This window comes from Ptiloglossa arizonensis, chromosome 13 (genome assembly GCF_051014685.1).
Source record: "Ptiloglossa arizonensis isolate GNS036 chromosome 13, iyPtiAriz1_principal, whole genome shotgun sequence".
In the NCBI taxonomy this organism is placed as follows: Eukaryota; Metazoa; Arthropoda; class Insecta; order Hymenoptera; family Colletidae; genus Ptiloglossa; species Ptiloglossa arizonensis.
Genome location: NC_135060.1, coordinates 13,567,157 through 13,589,372, shown reverse-complemented (window position 1 = coordinate 13,589,372; position 22,216 = coordinate 13,567,157). Strand labels below are relative to the sequence as shown.

Here is a 22,216-nt window from a genome sequence, read left to right as displayed (position 1 = left end):
TTCTAGGGAGTTAGCTGCGAGATTACGGTCAAGTGCTATTCGCAGAACATCTCCCATGTTGTCACAATTTTTGTCCATCGGTATTTCATCATTTCCGACTCTCTGGATTGTCAAAAAATTATCTCTACTACTTCGGTGGAGCTAGGTACAAGATTATAGCGAAGTGCTGTTCACGGTACTGTCCCCTAGGTTGTCACAATTTTTGTCCATCAGTATTTCATAATTTCTGATCCCCCGGGTTATCACAGAGTTATTCCTACTACTCCATCCAATTGTTCGAAACTTGTACAGAATATAGGATCAGGTAATCAACTGTTTTATTAATGCGTACACAAAGAAGAGGTCGGGTATATCGAGTACGATGTTGCTCGAGAGTGAATAACCCAAGTTGCGACTATGTGAGATTATAATAATGACAGTGAGTAGACTGCCATTGGTGTGTTGCGTGATAGGAGACAAGTCCGAGGAATCGGTGTTGTGCTCTCTCGATCTCAAGCTTGTGAAACTTCTAATAGGCAGACCAGATAATAGAACTGTATACCGATTGAGAACGAGCCAAAGAATTATACAGAGTTGAGAAAATGGAGGAGTATGACGAAAATTTAATTGAAAGCTAAATAAAAACGAGAATCGAATGCCGAATTGGTTATTTTCTATAGGTATTTGAAAACTGCGAACGAACTTCGAATGAAAATTACACGAGGATAATCCTGCTGTCTTTTCTTTCGTTAAATAAGTTTTTCTTTTTTGTACAGCTGGAAAATCGAGTACAGTGATTACGAAAAGAATAACCCAGAGAATACAAGTGAATATTCACTCGAGAATTTATTGTTCTCGATCGGTACGTAAAATATTCGAATACTCGAGTATTCTAATAGCATTCGAATGATTGTAGATCAGTCAACGATTGACTTGATCGTTGGTGCGAAACTTTGCCCTAAACAAAAATCGATCGTAACTCGATCGATTTAAAGAAGGAAAGTGTTCGTACGAAACTTTTAAAACAAGCGGAATATGCTTCCAAATTGGTTCGGTAAAAGCTTTTTGAGTTTGTACGTAATTCGTAGTGTTTACCACGCGCGTGAGTAGCATCGAATGAAAACAACTAGAGTCGTGTCGTGTCGAGTCGTTTGTGCATAGCCGAATCTCGATACAGACGTCAAGAACGTCCTTCGAAGGCACGACGAGAACACGGCGGCGACGACACGACGACGATCACGAAAAGTCTGTGTGAGAGATATTGATTTGGTCGTCCCTCTTTTTCTGCGGTAGTCACGTGAAAGAAGTGGACGAAGCTCGAAGCCGCATTCGTGCACGTATATCGATTCGACCGAGAGAGTCGAACAGAGTCTTTCGAGCGTGCGAAAAAAAAAAAACGAGTCACGCGGAAAAAGATACGTACATTCACGGTAGCAGCCTACGTTAATTCTATTTGTCCCTGCCTTCTTTTGCGCACAACAATCATTAACGAGATCATTTACCGCGAGCATGTCAAAGTTATTTTGGCCCTCGGGCTAATTTGTACTCCGCTAACGTGTCGTGGCCCGTGGATGTATAATTATTTTACGACAGCCAAAAATAGTTTCAAGGCCATTTTTTGGTAATATCACAAATAAGCGTGCACAACTTTGAAAAGAAACCAAAAATTTCCATCAAAATAAACGAAAGTTACGCGTTCGTTTATGAAAAGGAGAGTAGATACACCTATGTTAATCGATTACATTCTTTTTTGACGACATTGTTTCAATGTTTCGAATATAACTGGCACCGCTTTGCGGATACCGAAATATAAGAAATGGTATAAAAATCTTGAATCGACATTCTCAAGATCGAAGTAAGGTGTCGGTCAATCTTGATCTTGCAGGTGATTTGTTATTCTTGGTTGTTGATAAAAAAAAGTTCAGCGAGTTTCTTGTTTGACAGCTTGGTTTACCGTGTCATGACGTTTATTGTTTAATATGGTTGATTAGAAATTAGTCTTCGGTAGAAAAACCACGATATTTGGATGGATACATGGTTCGATCGTACCCTAAGTAACATTGAAACGCAACTTTTTACTTTTATAACGTATTTGAACGAGATACGATTTTTAAACAATATTAGTCTCTGTTTGACAATTAATGTTCGCGTTCTCAAAAGCTGTCCATCGATGAAGAGTTCAACACAGAAGTCACGGAATGTTCAGCACTTCAAAACCGTCGATGAAATTGACCGTGTGTTTAAGGAAATTGGAAAAAAGTTGTAAATTATTTCTTAAAAGTTACATAGTTAACACTTACTCCTATAGTGGAACTAGTTAACAAACAACAGTTAGAAGATACTGTATGCATGTGATTTTAGCGATTGAAGTATTGGAGAAAAAGAATTATCTTTCTTCCTTTTTCCAAAGTATCGTCTATCTTAGAGAGGGATAGACTCGTTTAAGTGGTTGATACATAATTAATTGGACGATTATTAAAATCTTGTCACGCCTTGAACAGATGTCGTTAATTTTATATACTGATGCATGCTTTACTTTAAACAGATTTGTCTGAATACAGGGTATTTTGGAAAATTTCTAAGAAAATTCCTTTATCAACGTAATCTATAATTTTAGAGATTATACCGATTATCGAAATAAGAAAAACTATCTTACAACTAATACAGGGTGTCCCAATCGTCATCAGTCGATTTGAATTTCGCGCTATTTTTAAAACGTCGAACCGATTAACCTGAAACTTGACATATGTCATCTAGATAGATGGGAAATTAATCGTGGAAAAGTACACGGTGGAAGAACACGTGCGAATTATTCAGGCGCATTGTGAAAAATCGCGATCTTTAACGCTAACTATTCGACTAGTGATGATTGGGACACCCTCTGTACGTTTTGAGACGGAAAGTTTTCTGCTACCTCCACCGTAGGGTGGTTTATGCAGAGGTAGAAACAGTTATGTAACTTTTTTAAAATATATCTTTTTTTTATCTAAATAATTGAAATGGAACTGTTTAAAAAATAATTTTCGTATTATAAGTTCTGATAAGAACGTAAAGTGAAAGATCTTGCAAATAAAAGTTTCTTAGTTGGAATAGAATTTACAAATTATCTATATCAAAAAAGTTGTCAATGCTCGACACTATTCTGTAATTGTGTTATCGAATGTACGATACTATATTTAGAACATAGTATAGTGTGACCTCTGAGTACGAATGCAAACAAAAGTATGATAGTTTTATTTATTTTATGAAACTTTTTCTAATAAAAGTTCTGGAATAACTGTTTCCACGAAACTGATAAAATATCTGTCCCACGAGAACAATTTTCGGAAAAGTTCCTAATGAAAAATTTGATTCTTTTCAATATATAATAAATTGGAAAAATAAAACAGAAAAATTATAACAAAATAATAGGTCACCTCATAAGTAATGTCGTTTTTTGACGATGACTTTCGGTGAAAAAAAATTAATACTTACATTTTTAGTTAGAAACCGTCAGTTCCCGCGGTGCCCATTTTCCCACTTTCGATACTTTTCCCAATTGTATCAAATGTCTATGGACGGTACTGCTGCTACTGCTGCTAATCTCTCAACAATTTCATCGGTAGTTAATTGTGGTTCTAACTCGATTAAAGTTTTCAATGCCTCAGGATTGAACGCTGTTGGTCGACCGTATCTCGGTTCGTCCGAAAGGTCAAAATCACCTTTTCGAAATTTGAAAAACCATCTTTGACACTTTTTCAAATTCCAAGCTACTTCACCATACACTTGACAAACGTTTTTAACCGTATCCGTAGTTGTACTACCTTTTCTGAATTCATATAGCGTACAATGTCGCATACGCTCGTTTAAAAATTCTTTTCAAGCGAAAAATATGAATCAAGCTACATCAAACGCCACCGATAGACTGTCGAAAGAGCATTCTTTATGCCGCGTAGAAGGAAGTTTCTATAAATAGATCGCCGAGATGCGATTCAAGTGTTTACTGTAAGAACGATAAGAAGAGATCCTATTACCTATGTAATAGGATATCCTAATATAAGAAAAATAGTCATTTACTTCTTTTAATTTTTGATTTCAACTCTTTGCTGTAAATAAATGCATAGTCGGTTATATTATTTCATTATTAATATTGTTAAATTAGGAAGCCGTATTTTTAGTAGAACTAATCTATTGTAGTGTGTTTTACATGGTTCCTGATGGTGACTCGAGCGCGATGGATTCTATTTCTAACGTCGTTTATATTTCAATACGAATTATCTAGTTTCGTGTCGTACGTTTTCTAAGACCGTTTTACTCGATTAGACGAGCAGTATATACTCTTAGCTAATTTTATACCTGGAAATTTCCACGCTTCGATAAAATCTAAATTTCCACGTTCAAAATTTCATTAGTGTACACGGTGTTGAATTTGTTGTAGGTAATAACCTATAACATACGAGCAATAAAAATCTCTAGTTTCGTTTAAAAAAATAATTCGATCATGAGCACGGATCCGCTTCTCGTACGAATATTTAACATCGATTTATTCGGGATTGGAGCCTCGAATAAAGAAATGTTACTCTACATTTTTTCATACAGATGAAAATGATTTCATACAGAGTTTTCGGATTGCACCACCATTTCGGAAACACCCTGTGTATCTTCGTATCTTCGAGACGAACCGAGACGTTTAAAATACTCGGAAAGGTCGCATCGAACGCCTCTAAAGGCGATTCTCAATCCCTCGTTCGAAGCAACGTTCGATTTTCTATCGCGATCAAGAGAGTATCCGCGAATCGTTTCACGGTTAATTGTATTCCGGTGATTTCTAACGCGTCTGGGAAATCCTCGTGGAAACAAGCGTTTCGACCGAAAACGTTTTCCTTTTCGGTATTTTCTGGTGCGTTGAACGTGCGCATACGTCCCCCCCCCCCCCCCCATAACTCTTGCCAGGTAACATGAGAAACGAGTCGAGCGCCTCGGGTCCGCTTTTCGTAAGCGGCTTACTTGCGCGACGGAAAATTGTAGTACGTTACTACCCCCGACCCTCTCTCGGTCGTTTCTTTTTCTTTAGTTTAACTGTCTCTGGCTCGTACATAAAATGCATACTCGAGCGTGAACGCGTGCACATGCACAGTGTACTTCGTTGGTATTTTCTCGGGAATTTACCTGTGCGTTCGTCGCGTGCGTCTACGGACGTCCTCCACGCGCTTGTGTTCATTCTCTGTACGAGCAAGTGCAGTTTTTTATCCGTTAATGTGCGCGCGATATCAGTCGGAATTATACCGCCGTGCGATTTCGCGTACGATAAATATTACTCTTGCCGAATTCGAGGAAACACGTGTCCTCTAATTTAGTCATTTTTGTAGTTTTAATGTCTAGACCATTCGATCGGATGCGCAATTCTACATTTTTCTTAACGTTTATTATTTACAGCCAGTCTGACAATACAGGATAGTATGTATCCGCGCTAAACGGATGCAAAACGTTGGTCTAAAATCGCTGAGTTTCTAAACACGTAATTAGCCAAGCTTCGTGTTTGTTAACTCGCTTTCGACTATACGTATTTGGTACTCTTCGATGAAAGTAATCAATAATGAGGAACCTATAAACGATTAATTGATTCGCGTAATCCAACGATAATGGGATATTTACGACCAATGTAATTTTTTACGTAGAGAGATATTTTTTGTATCGTTTAGAGAGGAAAGAAATTAAGCGTATAGAATAATAGTAATAGTTGCTTGTCACAAATGTTATGTCATTAACTATATTATATTTTTTCATTAATTTTGCTCGCCTAACACGAGACAAACGTAATTCAAAGTAGTAAATATTGTTGCGTAACTTCCTGTTTGTATTTTCATGATCGAACATGTGTGCATCCATTTATTTATGTTTATAGAGTTGCACAATGTGATCGACGTGTCTTGCACATTGTCAAGAATAAAAGACGATAGAGAAAAAAGTTAAACTATTTAACGTGTAACTTCTTACGACGTTACACTTTTTGCAAGTGCAATGATGCACCTGCACAGTACAGCTGCATCCTCTTTTTAAATTATAATTTCTGTTTATATAAATCAATGTTTCGATCGTTTTACGTATAATCAGTACTTACATGGTACGACGTTCGTAAAATAAATATTTTACGTGGTATTTAACTTAACACGAAGAATTGGTTTCTATGTAAGAAGATACGAATCCACGAAAAGAAAGAAAACAGTGCAGTTGCACTCTGCAGATACTATACTTACAGAAACTATTCAAATAGTTTGATTTTTTCTTCCGCGATTCTCTTCTATTTTTAACGAAAACAGAGATAGCACGATTAAATAATTACCTAAAATTTCCTTTATATTTATGGCGTGCAACCACTAGATTATTTATTATTTTGTAAGTAATCGCAAAAAAATCGTTCTCTATAAATATTACATCGATATGAAATTTATTCTTCCCATTCAAACTCTGTATCAAACTGTTGAAAACTTGTGGTAAGAATCCTCTTTGTTCGCTTTGCCGACCAACGACGCGTTGTACAATTGTGTACAATGTATCGGTATCGAGAACAAAAGTTGCCGATTTTTGTGAAATGTTTCGATATATTGTTTAAACACGGTTTACATTGGGTTAGTGTATACATTAAAATCGTTCACGGAAATCTGAAATCGCTCGAGAGCATCTTTTGCTATCTCGGTACCGATAAAGTTACCTACGCGCAACTGTCCAACGGTTCGGTTTACGATCAGTCGAGCTACATCGTCCACACAGCTCGAGCAATTGCGAAACAATATCAACTCTCAAACTTCGTATCGCGTTGTCTAGTTTAATTAATATTTTGTTTCTTTTTTTTTACGAAATAACATTCTCAATATAGAAAACCCGGAAGGATATTTCATTTCGATCGTGACTCGATATTGGTCGTTCGAGGATCGCTCATCCCCGATACCATGAACGCCTTCACTTACTCGATTAAGCGTGCTTCTTGCATTGGTAGTTCTGCGCTTTATTTTCTACTTTACCTTCGCCCGTTTGCGGCCTCTGCTTGATCATCCACTCACACTTCTAGCCTAGCTCCCACCTCGACCCAACCCTCTTTCTCTTTCTTCCTCTCCTGTCTCTCTGTCTGTCTCTTTCGCGAAGCTAAAACCTTCCATCGAGTCTAGTCATCACCCCCCCCCCCCCCCCTCCCATCAACAAGCAGCCCCCAGAAACAAGAAGCATTTTAAGCCTTTGCATCCGCAGTAACGCGAGTTTTCGCTTTTGGTATGTTTCCAGAACAGCAGAATCCGGAGTTCGACCGCGGGAGGAACCAGGAGTGCGCCGAATAAATGACGTAAATCCGAGGAACGGAAACGCAACGTCACTCGCTAACTTGCAATCCCCCTCTCCCCCCACCAAACCTCTCCCTCTCTTTCTGTCTTTCTCTTTTACCATTTTCACGTCTCCTCCCGCCTCTTTTGTCCGATCCGACACGGCCTGACCCCCGGAGCCGCGATCCACGATCCACGATCCACGATCCACGACCCCGACGCAACCGGACCTTTGCCCTCGCCTCTTTACCCGCTTTGTCGTCTACCGCCTTCTCGTGCTTACTCTCTCTCTCTCTTTCTCTCCCTCCCACTCTCCTCTCTCTCTCTCTCTCTCTCTCTCTCTCTCTCTCTCTCTCTAACCGCGCCCCTACTTCTTTTTTACGGTGGGAAAAAAAAAAAAGAAATCCATCCCTTCTATTCCGTGTCTCTCGTCCCTCCGAAAGGATACAGGCTCTTAGGGTCACCTTTCCAAGATTCGAGAGGTCCCTTTCTAGCTCCGTTTTCTCTTACGGCCTGACCACTACCGTCTCCTCGAACTCGTCTCCCTTCCTCGTTCAGTAGACTCTACACACGAGACGCGCGTTAGCTTCAGAACCGGCTTGAAGGACACCACGACCGGCTTTTTGAGACACACATACATACATACGCATACACACGTAATAAAAACTCCAACGCAGCAGCAGCAGTAACAGCAGCAGCTATATTATCGATAAAGAAAACAAACGCGCCTAGAGCGCGCACACACACACACACACGCGCGCGCGCACACACACACACACATACACACACGTGGTCGACGTTTAGCTTCGAAGGCTTTCAAGCTTTGCCCAACTACTACGCCTCTGGTTGCTACTACGCGCGCCCTTCTAAACCTCTCCGAGTGCATCGCGCGAAGATAACAGCAAGGATATAAAGAGAGAAGTCGAAGTCGGTAGAGAGAATCAACCGAGACGGATCGACTAGCTTCGCAGTAACGCTGTCTCGAGGTGCAAAGAAAAAAAAGTAAAAAGCACACACGGTCGACCGTGACAGAAGCCCAGCATCGCCTAAAACCGAAGCACAGAGCCTAATTCGCTGTCGATACATTTGCCTCTTTACCACTCTATACCACTTTCTTTCTCGGTGAAATCTCCTAACGCTCTTTCGTCCGAGGGAGTGTTCCTCTATCCGTCGTTGCGACTGCTGCCGCTGAGTAACCCCGCCTACACAACCCACGTCGCGTATCGCTGAGCTGGGTGAGCATCGTCACCTTCGAGCATATTTGGAATCGACGAAAAGCATACGAAAAGAAAAGAAAAGAAAAGAAAAGAAAAGAAAAGAAAAGGAAGCTCTCTTTCTCTCTTTCGCTAACCGCTAACTTGGCGAACGGTACTAGCTGCACTGTCCCTCTGTACGATTAACGCTGCGATCGATAACGCCAATCGTGCATCGATAAAGAGCAACGAGGCGATATAACGGTGATCACGGTCTAAATATAGTTTAGAATTGTGCGTACTGGCGCTGACAATCCGCGAGCCTTTATACACGGGTGTTCGATAATACGCGACAACGAATAAGTAGGCAAGTAAAAGAAGAATAGCGACGGTTACGTCTCGCGGTCGAGGATTTTGAATAGTAGTCTTTGTTCGTCGTCGTCCGGTTACGCGTGTTTTATGCTTCGTCTACACAGAAGATCCGAGCTCTGGAAGACCATCAACTTGCCACGGGACGCGTTCATGGAACAATAAGACGATCGCACGCTACTCAAAGAAATTCTTCTTGCGAAAGGTATCACTATTTATCATAGAGTATCAAAGCTCGAGGCACTTGCGGGATTTCGATGAGGGACACGATCAACCGACACGCGTGAACGGTGCGAATGCAGTTCGAGAGAATCGTATTGGATTGTAACGCGCGGAAGAACCGCGCGCGTGGACGGTGCTCTTATTCGCTCCAAGTATCCCTACCTGCATCGCGTTCAAGACGAAATCACGTTGATCGATGACATAGATCGTAGACTCCGTTGATATTACCGAAAAATTCAATTCTACCCATCGTACTTATCGAATCTTGCCAATTTTCAAACAAAGAGTAATTTAGAATCTCTAGTGTTGTAAATTCAATGCAAATAGCGTTCGAGGTTAAAAGTATACCAATTCGAACGTTGAAGCGATAATTTGTTACGCGTTACAACCCAACGGCGCGCGTGTGCGAATGAGAGGTTTCGATTGGATAGGATGGTAGTCGGTGTGTAAGAGCAGTTAGAGAACGAGAGCAAGAGAGAGTCTTTAGTCGGACGAAATTCCCGAAAGTGCCGATGAGCGGAGAGCCGCCGGTTTGAATAAAGCAAAACGCTTATATCCCTTGGCAAGATCAGCCGGTGCGAGTGAACGCGAACAAACAGGCAAGGCTACGCCGAGAACAGCCAGTGGAGGAAGAGGATAAATTAAAGTCGGTGTAAAGCCGGGCTTGTATACCCCGCTAAGGAGGAAGTTCCTTGGTCTTCCAGGAGTGGAAGTATGGCAATGGTCAACATGAATAACCTACTGAACGGCAAGGACTCCCGGTGGCTGCAGCTAGAGGTTTGCAGGGAGTTCCAGCGCAACAAGTGCACCAGGCCCGACACGGAGTGCAAGTTCGCTCATCCGCCACATAACGTCGAGGTGCAGAACGGACGGGTCACTGCTTGCTACGACAGTATCAAGGTAACGAACCATTGTATAATCGAGTACATAGTCTTTTCGGGCCCACGCGACGGCCGAACGTTCTCTGTTTTTCGTTTGCGTTCGTCGATACGCAACAGTCGTCAATTTGCACTTTACGATTTAGCGAAATGTTCCTGCGTCTCGATGTAGGCGTTTTATTGTCCTCCGACGACGCGAGTTGCCCAAATTATAATTCCAGCTGTTTATCTTTCTAACTTGCTAATTTGCACTTTGCGCTTTAGCGAAATGTTTCTCGTTTTGTTGTTCATCGACGACGCGAATCGTCCAAGTTTCCGCTGTTTTTCTTTTAACGTTCGATTCGAAACGGGTCGATCTTATCGGGAAAAGTTTTATTAAAATTCAACCGGCGGACTTTCAATTTCGCGTAACGAATAGGGAACATCGGTCCGCCTTTAATAAAGCCCGTTGTCGCATAAATTTCTCCGAGTCGTTTCCCCGAACGGGAAGAGCAAACACGCGCGTATACACGTAGGAAGGAGCGCGATTAAGCGGGAGGAATGAAAAAAGATACGAGCAGGGCGCGGCCCGTCGTACGAATCTCTCCGTCGCGTCGAGGGAGAGATATTGAATTCGAGAATTGAATTTGCAGTTATTAATAGTGACAATTACTCAACGCCGCGGGGGAGATGAAAAACCGGTCGACGAGTTTGATGAATCAGACCCGCGCGAGTGGGGGTGGGGGGGTTACGTAAAAATTAAAAAAGCTTTCGTTAATAATACGAGAGTTTGCAGAGACTTTATTGTTCGACGACACGCATACACTCGCGTAAGCGCGATTAGATAAAGCGAAGGAAACTGTTACGATCGAGGCGCGGCACTCTAATACAATCGGACGTCGATATTTCTTCTCGAAGGCGTTTCAGGGCACGGTGGCGTGTATCGCTTTTACCTTGAACTTTGAAAGATTTTCGGAACCGTTGGGCAAGTACGACGCGCGTTAACGACTCGCGTTAACGACTCGCGAAATGTCCGTTTCTTTGGCTTCGAGTAGAGATTCTATCGTTCGCGAGGAATTCTTCGAGTTCTTTGACGCGTGGTTCAACGCTAGAAGAACCACCGAACGGGTTAATCGGATACGTTTCGAACATCTTTCTAAATTACTCGATCGTTAACGGTGCTTTTGTTCGCGATATACGGTGACAATTATCGAAATAGAGAATTAATTATATTCGTAAGTTGATTCACTGTTCCTCTTCTAATTTCAAAGATACGAACGCGGTTAAGTATAAATAGGAATACCTTCACCGTCGATAGTTCTAGCGTATACGTTTAGGTCGATACAACTTCCAGGTCTTTGTACGAAACTAGGACCCGATCCGAAACTAAACTCGACACTTTGGTCAAGACCCGCGAGTCGTTTGTCGAATTACACGTACATCTTTTCTCAGAATTCTTAACCATTCGTAATCCATCCTCTGTGGAGATCTATCGCGTTCGTCGTTCCGATTTCTTGTTAAAATTTGAAAATTTGTTAGCACTTTGCTTTTCAAGAGACGAGTACGTTTAATATATAATATTTCCTACGCGTAGATGGAATTTAAATATCGCACGATCGAGTATGGTATCTTTTGGAGATTATTTCCAAATCCAAAATATTTAACGTACATGTATTTTTACTTTTTCTCATTCATCGATCACCCGAAAAGATGTTCGTTCCGAAGACTCGTCGCTAAAATTCTCATATTTGTTATCGTTTCACCCCTCCGAAGGACGAGTGCTGTATCTTTAACATATTTTCTAAGCAAAGAACGCAAGACCAAAGTATCTTTTGGTGGTGATTTCGCATGTACCGCCACCTCGGTGTACACGTGCATCGTGTTAACACGAGGTAAAAGGACGAATGAAATCACTTTCCATCGAGTTGATCGATTTTATCGTCTTTGTTCGCAAAATGAAGTTCGACCGGACGATTAAACGGTTAGATTATTTTCGCTGTCGGCTGCCGCAATGATAGAGGGCCGCGTACTGCGTACGACGACGACGTACGTCAACGTCGACGATGGGATGTATTCGTCGGTACGTGAGTCGAGCCACGGTGCCGAGACCGTCGTTTAATTCTGGAAGCTATTAATGTCGCGGAGACCTGGCTGAAAGGCCGCGTTGTCCGTCGATCCTCTGCCATCTCTTTGCCTCGTTTGCTCCTCGCACGTTCTTACTCAATAGTGGTACTCGTTACGTTTAATTGTTTTGACCGTATAGAACGGCACGTCTGCAGTGATGCACGTTCAATCTGGATTCACGCTTCTGCGACGTGTACTCGTTTGTACGCGATTAAGCTACCTGCTCAACTTATACGCGCTTCGTAATTTTTCCCGCGCTATCGTTCCAGTGGAGAGGAAACCACGGTACACGTAATTGTGTTTTAGAAAGTTTAAAAAGGTCTAACGACATTCTTCCGATAAAAAGAATTCTCTGATAGCGGGTGTCCATGAAGTTGCCACCTATTTTGACAAACCCACGAACATGTGCATAATCTGTGTTTTGGAAAATTTTAAAAAGTCTAACGACATTTTTCCGATAAAAAGTATTTTCCGATGGAGGGTGTCCACGAAGTTGCCACTTATTTTGACAAACCCACGAACATGTGCATAATCTGTGTTACGAAAAATTTAAGAAAGTCCAAAGACATTTTTCCAACAAGAAAACTTCTCTGACAGACGTTGGTCATAAATTTGCTATCTATTTCGGTAATCAACGGAGCGTATAAAATTTTCCTCCATTAATTAGTGAAAATCGAAGACAATGACAACTCTGATAGAAAAAAGAAGAGTTCACTCGTAAATTCGTCGATGTTTCGCGCCTTAAATATGGGCTTCGGAAAAATATAAACAATTATCGTGCACATGTAGAAGCGTTACCTTGTGTAACAATCTGGACGAAATTCATAAGCCGCGTGTCCATAGAGTGTTTCGTTCGAGATTATTTTTAATCGTTGGGGTAATTTCGAGATAAGATTTTTCAATCTTGCAAGGAGAGTAAATTGAAGGGAAACTTTGATATTTATTTACATCGATTGCCTATTTGCGACAATTTTTCTATCGAATTCGAGTAAGAGAGTAACTCCCTCACGGTTTGTGTTACGCAGTGCCAGCGAGCCATCCTTATCGGTCTCGGTTCGAGATTAAAATCGCTCCTTGTCGCTCTTTCGAGGAAACTCCGGTCGCGTCGCTCGAAAGCAAGAATCGGACATTCTCTTGCGATTCTTCTCCGGCGCGTTAAACACGAGCGAAAACACGCGCGCACACGCACGAGGCGTTCTTCGAGGTTCTCCGTGTGTTGCGCGAGCGAAACTCGTAGGTGAAGAGAGTCGCGAACCGATATTACACCGGAGAAATATTAGCAATAAACCATCAGCATTACGTACACTGGACTTTGCACGACTCCGGGGTAATCATCTCGACTTCTCTTCTCTATAGAGTCTGGCTCGTTTCTTTTGCCGTTCTGGTGGCAAAAGTGTGCGCGGTCCTCCTTCCGCTCCTTCCGATGAAATAAAGGCTCATTTTTCGACCCGGGGAATAAAAGGGAACGGTCTATTGCTCGTTTCGTACGTTTCCCGTCCTCGTTTAACGTTAGACCATTGCGAGGCAAGAGCTAGATTAATTTGTCGGAAGGAAGAAACTCGCCCAAAATCGGAGCTATTCTTTCCCGCTATCGAGGGAATAACTAAGAGGGTTCACGACGCGTAAGTAACGATTCTCTTGGGCGTGGATTATCCAACGTTGGGTACGTAATCGAGGTAATCGTGCGCGATATCGCGATATTAAAGCCGACGCGGAAATTTTCTATCAATTTTTAATCGACGCGTAGACGACGATGTCTGTACGCCAAAGACAATTAGGCTCGCGGGAAAGACGGAAGGCTAAACGGTTGTAAAACGAGGCCCCCTCGGTCCATGGTCTCGGTACACGTAAGACATTACGATCCGCCAGACCGCATCGTCGTGAAATACGTACGTTCGATTCCAATTAGGCCGATTGGATGGAGACAGGATATTAAAGTAGAGCTCCAGCTTGATCTTCGTCGTTCTCCGTTCTGTTTCGTCGAATATATCCTCGTCGGGCGCGAAGAGGACCGATCGTTTAAGGAGAATATGACCGGGTTAGGAACCTCCCGGAGCGGAGCTTTCCCGATCGTCTTTCTTCTTCCGCGGTTCTTTCCACCCTCAGGCCGCGCGGGGGGCGGTTCCCCAACCCTTCGGCCGCACCGAGTGTCGGACAATGGTTCTTACGCCTCTCGGCGTTATCGATTCCAATTACCTTAAAACTTTCAATTAATTTCACTGTCGAGAGTTTTACGCGGCCGGAGAACGACATCGGGTACCAGGGCCATTTCTCGGCGGCAGATGTCGCGGATTCCGTCGTCGAGAAGTCTCGTCTCGACGCGTTGCGTCGGTGTAGTTGTTCAATCTATCGGTCGTACCCTGGCGACGATTGGATCTTCTTCCTTTGTCGTTCACACCGGTATTCGTGCAATCCTTTCCTCCGTACCGCGTAATACACGCGCGGACAAACACGCACCCGCATCGTCGGATGCGTTTTTTCCTTTCGTTCGACCGACCGGTTTTCAATTCGCGTGCGTCCAGTGCGTCGCGACGCGATAAAGCCGCGTTCCCACGCCGATAATCCGTTCCCGACGACTCGAATCGCGAGGTTTGAGATTCGTTAGGGGTCACGTGGAGAGACCGATAATCGTTCTCGTGAATCTCCCTTACACTTCGCATCGCATCGACTTCTCGTACCCGGTAATCGCTTAACAGAAGTTACACAGAAAACGACACCACCTTTTGTTCAATTACATCGATTTTTAAATGTAAAGAATTACCCGTTCGTACTTTATCGTCCATAGATTCTTTCAAAAACGAAACCAAACGAGTCGAATGCTGAGTTTCCATTCCCAGCGAGCATACTCCTCGGTATGATCAAAATTAAACAAAAAGAAAAAAAAATACAATACGACATTAAATATTACTTCGAGTCTCGAACGATTCCAAAAATGTCAAACGGGTTACCCTCTCGTCGATTCGTTGGTATTCGAACGAATATTTAATTTTCAACGAACAGAAACGAACTTTAGAATTGTGATGAAAGTACGTTTAGCAAGACATCGCTTGTACTTGGACGGATGAAGATATTTTTCCTGGAAAAGAAAACCTACTACTCTCGTCGAGCTTTTCCTCTTCTCGTCGTTCATCGTCGATGTTCGAACGGTGTAAAAATAATTGACACGAAAGATCGACGAGAACCTCGGTAATCGTGGTTCCGGATTGTACGACGTTACGCGATTGGTGGGAGTTCGGCGCGGTTTCCGTCTAACCGCGGGGACAGCGATGAAGATATTTCGCTCGGTCGGTCACTCACTGTATAGTAACTTTAGATTCTTGCGGGATTCACCGGGCAACGACAGCGTCGTATTTCCGTGACGGGATCAGAAAATCGCATTGGTGCACTCGCGACGACGAAGCAAGCGCGCGAAAGCGGCGCGGAGCGGGGAGGAGACAGGTTTCACGGTAGCGGACACGAAAAACATAGTTAACAGCTGCTACTGTCGCAGCCACCGCTACCGCTATCGGCGTCCGTGTCGTCGTGGTGACTCTCTCTCTTTCTCTCTCTCTCTCTCTCTCTCTCTCTCTCTCTCTCTCTCTATCTATCTATCTATCTATCTATCTATCTATCTATCTATCTATCTATCTATCTATCTATCTATCTATCTATCTCTATCTCTATCTCTATCTCTATCTCTATCTCTATCTCTATCTCTATCTCTATCTCTATCTCTATCTCTATCTCTATCTCTATCTCTATCTCTATCTCTATCTCTATCTCTATCTCTATCTCTATCTCTATCTCTATCTCCACCCTATCTCTATCTCTATCTCTATCTCTATCTCTAGCTCTAGCTCTAGCTCTAGCTCTAGCTCTAGCTCTAGCTCTAGCTCTAGCTCTATCTCTATCTCTATCTCTATCTCTATCTGTATCTATCTGTATCTATCTATCTATCTATCTATCTATCTATTTATCTATCTATCTATCTATCTATCTATCTATCTATCTATCTATATATCTATCTATCTATCTATCTATTTATCTATCCATCTATCTATCTATCTATCTATCTATCTATCTATCTATCTATCTATCTATCTCTCCTTCTAGCTCCCTCCTGCACCTGTCGCGTCCGTTAACGCGAGACTAAAATACGAAGCGACGTACTCGCGAGCGGAATCGTCCCACGGAACAAAACCTTCCGTTCGGTGCAGCAGCATCTCCGTGTCATCGGCTTCTGTTCGGCTGCTTTCTCGATTTTCTTAAGCATTAGATATTTCGGTATTAATCATTGTCGAAGCGCAAAACCGTGTCTCGTCATAGAAGTTGCGCGAAGATGAGGACCCTCTTTCGTATCTCCTTTCTTCGGATACCCGGTGTTTCTCTTATAGGCGGCAGCCATTTTTCGAATGTACTCAAATAGAACGAATCCGTCTACGACCTGGGTCCTTTGGTCGATGAGTTTAGCGCATCTAATTTCGCGCTATCGCGTTTCGTTTCGCTCTTATTAGGAATTTCGAGTATTCGCGAAGGACAATCACCTTTGTCGAGTTAACCGAGTTGTGGGTCACTTTATGGAAAGAAAGAATCTGCGTACGAGACGCGTAGATCGAATCGACGTCTAAACGAAAGATCTGGACTTACCCCGACCTTTTCTCTTTACGGTTTACAGACGTTCTCCTTAATTTCGAACGATATAAACACTAGCGGTTTTAAACGGTAGTAACATTGATCCGCGAAGCTTTGCGTTTGAAGAGGAACTTCAGACACTCGCGAGATAGTCGGAAGAGCAGCTTAGAGTCTGCTAAGGTTGTGTATTTCGCCTCGATCGATTCGAGACACTTGTCACATAGCCGATCCTACGGAGGGTTGAACGTTTTTCGGACTCCTCGTTATTTCCAAATCGGAGCTTCGAGAATAATCGGATCGACGCGTGGGTAGCCATTGTCCATTATAAATTTAGACGGTGGTATTTATACATAAATCCTATGGTCCATCCGAAGAGACGAGATACCAATGTTTACATTAAGGCCTGCGCGATCTGTTAAATGGTTTGTAGCTATTGGTCTATTTTCTTGAGCTCCAGAAACGGCTCTCACTCCGTTATAGAGGGTCTTTTTTGTTCGATCGGAACGAACCGAACGTTTAGTTAGGTTTAAAAGAACTTTCGGAATCCAACGTACACGTCTTCTTTCGAGCCGCTTGGTTCAATTCGAATCGTTCGTTTTCCCTCGGTTTGTTCAAACGATTCGATCTTTTTTAAACAATTAAGTCGATGGTGGTGATCGCAGTAATAATAATATAATAGTAGTACTTTAAAAAGTGATTGAAATTATACTTTTAATAACAAAAAATTATTTTGTTCAACTTATTTCGTTTATTCCATTATTGTATTATATTATATTTCGTTAAGAAGTGATTGTTCGAGAACATAGTTTCTTCGTTGCGTTTGCCGTTGATTGTACCAGTCGTTTAATTGCAAGTGAAACAATTAGAATTGCACAAAAATAACAATGAAGTTGAGAGAAAATGTTCTACGTAATCATTGGGTCCGAGTATTGCTAAATCAGCCCTGATCTGATCACGCACTCATCACGTGGAATCGTCGTATTCGGTATCTCGTCTCGTTGGACGAACTATAATAGGTTGCTCGATGAGTTTCGTCGTTCGATAAGAAATGGAGCTATTAGGTTCGTCGTTGTATTTTTCTTAAAGATGGTACCACCGTTCGAGGAACGTGTGCAAAGTTTCGTGTAGATCCGTCGACTCGTTCGTATATTTACAGTTGTTCAAAGTCCAAGTGTCGTAGTATTTTTTTACAATGGAAAAAACACATCTATCTCGAATCAAAACTCCGAGGACTCTGTTACCAAAGTTTTCTTTCGAATCTCGATAATCGCTAAATGAATCTCGGTTATTGCGGAACACGATCATTGGTTTCGAACGAAAGTCGCATCGATCGTTGAAGCTTTTGCGTACGAGGAGCGACTGGGAATATTTGCATACAGCCGGGCGAGCAGGTTAGTGTCAGCCAAGTTCGTGTATTTCACCTCGATCGACCCCAGACACTTGTCACCGTGCCGGTCCCACTAAGGGGTGAACATTTTTCAAACTCGTCTTTCGGCAGAGGCCAAAGGCCGGCGCGTCGTCGAAATGCCTGACCTTCTTTTTGCAAGGCACGCGATCCCCGGCGTGCCGCGAGTTCATTCGTTTCGTTCGTTGGCACCGTGTCGTCGTGGATAGTGTGCCTCGCATCGAGAGAGGCCCCCGAATTTATATTTATCGTGCTCTCTCGGTTTCCCTCGTTGATGGTTTTCGATGGGCGGCCGCGTAGCTCGTCGCCCCGCGTTAATGGGACAAAACGCATTTTTAGGGATAGGTGGACGGAATAGAAACTCATAGAATCCCATGATACACGCGTTAAGAAGGGAGACCGAAGCGAAGGGAGCCGGGTCGGTTCGATTAGTCATGCATTGTTAGTTTCGGAATCGATTCGACTCGGCGACATGCGGCAGACAGACAGACGAGCTTCTATACCGACCGACCAACCGGTAGAGAGACAGACAGGCGAGCAAGGCAAGCAGACTGGCAGGTTCTCGTGTATTACTTCTAGCCCACAAACTACGCCTCTTCTCCTTCCCGATATTACCTCTCTGATATCTGCGAGAGCTCGCTGGAATATCTTACGTAGAACCGTCTAAACGTTTGCCATTCCAGCCGAGTGGAAATTCATTTAATTGCCTCGAAAGATCAAGAGCTCTTCTCCCTCTTTGACGTATCTCTTACCTGCTCGGCTCTTTGGTGTTCCTTTTTTCTCCCGACTCGTCCCTCGAGAGCCGCAGTTTTCTCTCGCACACGTACACCGTTCAACTTATACGTATAATATATGTATATGCATTATTGAGTGGATACGATTCTCTCGTCGCTACGTTTTTTCTTTTCTCCCCTCCCCCCGGTTAGAGTTGAACGATCTGCGGCAAGAACGCGAACAAGAAACGGTTAAAACTTCCACGAGAGCTATAAAAGTCGCGTGCGATATCTCAACGACCTTTCGACAATTAACGTTTGCGTTCGATAGAAATATATTCGGTGTACCGGAAGATTTTACCGGGAACTTTTCACGATCGCAACGAGAATTACTATCCTTGGTTCTATTCCGTACGATTCACGAATCATCGAAGTAGATTAGTTTCGACGGATCGTTCGAAACGATCGGCCGCAAAGTAGTCTTCGATCCTATTCGTTCTCTCTCGTTCGTTCGATACCGAACAGCGAGAGTGTACATAGATTTGTATTTTCGCGCGCACAGCATCACTGGGCGGCATACTTTTTCGAGCTCTCGTACCCCACCGAATCGGGTTATACCTATCGAAGGCTGGAAATCGCGTGTATACGTCTGTGGTCGGCAGGCCACCAGAAACTGTGCAGGCTGACCCTAAAAATCGTACAGGTGCGGTGCCACCTAGGTTACCGTCTATCGCTTTCACGTAATTTACGGCTGAACGGCATTAGCCGCAATGCCTGTCCCTGCAATAGAACGGTCGGAACGGGTGGCACCAAGGGAGGCGAACAGGCCAAAGGAAGAGTGGAGAGCTGCGAGAAGGGTCGGGAACCAGAGTCAGAGGGAACGGGGCTTGCCGCCGTGCCTATCCGTGCAGGTCCCTGCACGAGCGTGCATTTCCGTGCGTGTCGCGGGGATGCAACTGGCCAGAAGAGGGACCAGGGGTAGAGTGGGATGCGGGAGAACGACGAGGGACAGGGACGATGGGAGGCGCGCGGATGGCATTCTGTGGTCAGTCCAGTATGTGCCTATATGCCGTCATGTGTTATCGATTCCTGGCCCGGAGCCCTGCTTCCTCCGTGCCTACGCTCATGCCAGACGGTATAGTCGCCGGTCCTGAACTATGCTAGATAAACCCTTCTCTCGACTCCGTATCGTCTTCCCTCTGTACCGTACCATCTTTCTCTTTTTCTCTGCTCCCACCCCTTTCGGTTCCCTTGGCCCGTTCTCGTGCGTACACGAGCTGATCGATGGCTCGTTCGTTTCCTGGGGATCACTTTGCTTCGCGGTCGGGTGTCTCGATCGAGTGACAAGCTGCACCGAGCTTCTACGAGTAAATGGAATCTACTTTGGAAATTTCGTTACGGCTGGAGAACAGTCGAAAGATACCAAGAAGCGTCCATTCGAAACGGAACACGCCGTAATGAAATAAATTAGACGGATAGCAGGAAGTGGGTTTTACGCGACCGGTGGTGTGGAATTAATTCGATATCTGTCGATAAAGTGGACGGGATATGAAGCTTGTTCGGCTGAAATAGATCGTCGAAACGGTACGGATATAGAGAACGCGGTGGAAAAATTTTCGATAAACAACGGATTCGATTTATCGTTCTCGGTAGGACCACTTGCCTCTGGTTTATTTAAAGTTCGACTATAGCTCGAAGATAGGGTACACGAAGCTTCCAATGGGCCATTGTAACCTATCGGATGCAACGCGCGAACTACCGAACGGATTCTAAGATCTTAAGAAGGGGCTTTAAGATTCTAAGGACAACGTATATTGTTCAATTAGAGGATCATCCACGCATACGAGGATATTGCCAGAGACACGCATTGTACAAGGATCGAACAATGTAACGGTCTTATGTCTTGTGGCATTCCGTCTACCTTATTTTCTTGATTTTTTACGATTAGCTCTTTAAAGTGCGATATGCGGGCGAAAGTGGATCTTTGGTTACGTCTTCTCTAATTACACGAACGATTTTTTTTCGAGAAAGAAACGTATAGAGAGTCAATTCGTAGTTTGATCGTCCAATCGCGATAGTAGATAATTTTCTGTAACGAGTTATGCATTTTCGGTGTAACAGAGATTGGTTCGTATCGGCGGTATGGAGTTTCGCAGATGCGACTCGAGAAACGCGACTAATCGATAAATCGAGAATGCTCCATTGAGGCAAGTGCACTTCAGCGTCAGACTCGAAGCGTGTGTCGCCTTGGCGGCCACGCGTGCTACGCACGAGGGAGGAAAGAATACGTGACTCGCGTGTACGCGTTTCGTGACACCATACGTCATTCGGTATTCACGAGTGTAACGCGTGTTTTCCATTTTTAAATACAATAAGAGACACCGGTGCGTACAACGGTCAGTTAGGTAATGCTGTTGCGAAACTCGAGTGGCCTATTGTTGATTGGACGAAGCGCTGCTCTTTGAAATTCATTCGTGAGTCATCCTTTATAACACGCAGCGTAACATTGTTTCGATACGTTTGCTTTTATTTCTACTCGTTCCTTTGTATCGCGAAAACACTTGCCGCCGAATTTTCTCTTGTCGATAAATGACACTTTCTACGCTGTCAATTTTACAGTCTCGTTGGCTGGTAACCATTTCTGTATTTCATCCGCGAATGTATACGATTAATCGTAACACAGTTTACGAACTTTGCAAACGATGTACTCTTTCGTGTATCAGGTGAACCACGTGATTTGTCCAACTCTATTGCTTTTATCGTCGGTGGTCCTCCAACTGGGTGACGATCAGAGTTTCTTCCGCACAACCCTATGGTTTGTATCGTCTAATATTACTCATCGAAGCATGATCTTCGACTCGTTTGTACGATACGTTACGTTCGTGTATCAGAAATTTTCATATCCAAGGTAATTGTACAATACAAAGAAATCTGAGCCAAGTAGATCGAAAGAAAGTATAAAATTAGAAGTGACGGTAACCGAAGTATTAGGGGTGGACAAGTTGTACAGTTGTACTCTCTGTACAAGATACTTGATGCAACTGGTCGGTTTTTAGCGGTTTTATTCGAATACACGTTCGTGAATTAAAGCATTTCGTTAAATCGGAGAGAGCAGAATTAAATCCACCTAACCCGACGTGTAGTTCGAAACACGGTCAAAAGAATTTAAACGAACTACTCTGAAAAATGAATAACGGTGAAATACGGTGAAAATGTTATTAGAATGTTCAAACGTTACTTAAAGCAATGTGGCGACATCTGAGGATACGGAATGTGTTTGAAAAATTTTTTATTCCGTGTTTTCACCGTGAAACTACTACCTTCGTATATTTTCCTCTCTTATATTACTCTACAATATTCTTTATACAATAGTTCAGTTTCTTATCGAATAGCGATATCCAACTATGAGAATTAATTTTTCAAAATGAAACGAATTTATTATTATTATTAT

The 22,216-nt window shown here is 43.1% G+C and overlaps 1 protein-coding gene across 23 annotated transcripts in view; it reads left to right on the top strand.

Annotated features, from left to right (window-relative positions):
- The window catches only part of LOC143153680 (protein muscleblind), a 648,624-nt gene that overhangs the window by 21,100 nt on the left and 605,308 nt on the right, over window positions 1–22,216 (top strand). For 21 of the 23 annotated variants that reach the window (XR_012993884.1, XR_012993885.1, XM_076325105.1 and 18 more), the window contains exons 2-3: window positions 7,237–9,038; window positions 9,628–9,955. The exons of 1 other annotated variant lie outside the window; for it this stretch is intronic. Coding sequence is in view for 20 of the 22 variants with exons in the window: in XM_076325105.1 (XP_076181220.1) it covers window positions 9,770–9,955 (186 nt within the window). In the remaining 2 variants the exon portion in view is untranslated. Of the gene's footprint in view, window positions 1–7,236; window positions 9,039–9,622; window positions 9,956–22,216 lie in introns of all 23 variants that reach the window. One more of the 23 variants, XM_076325106.1, reaches the window with a different exon arrangement.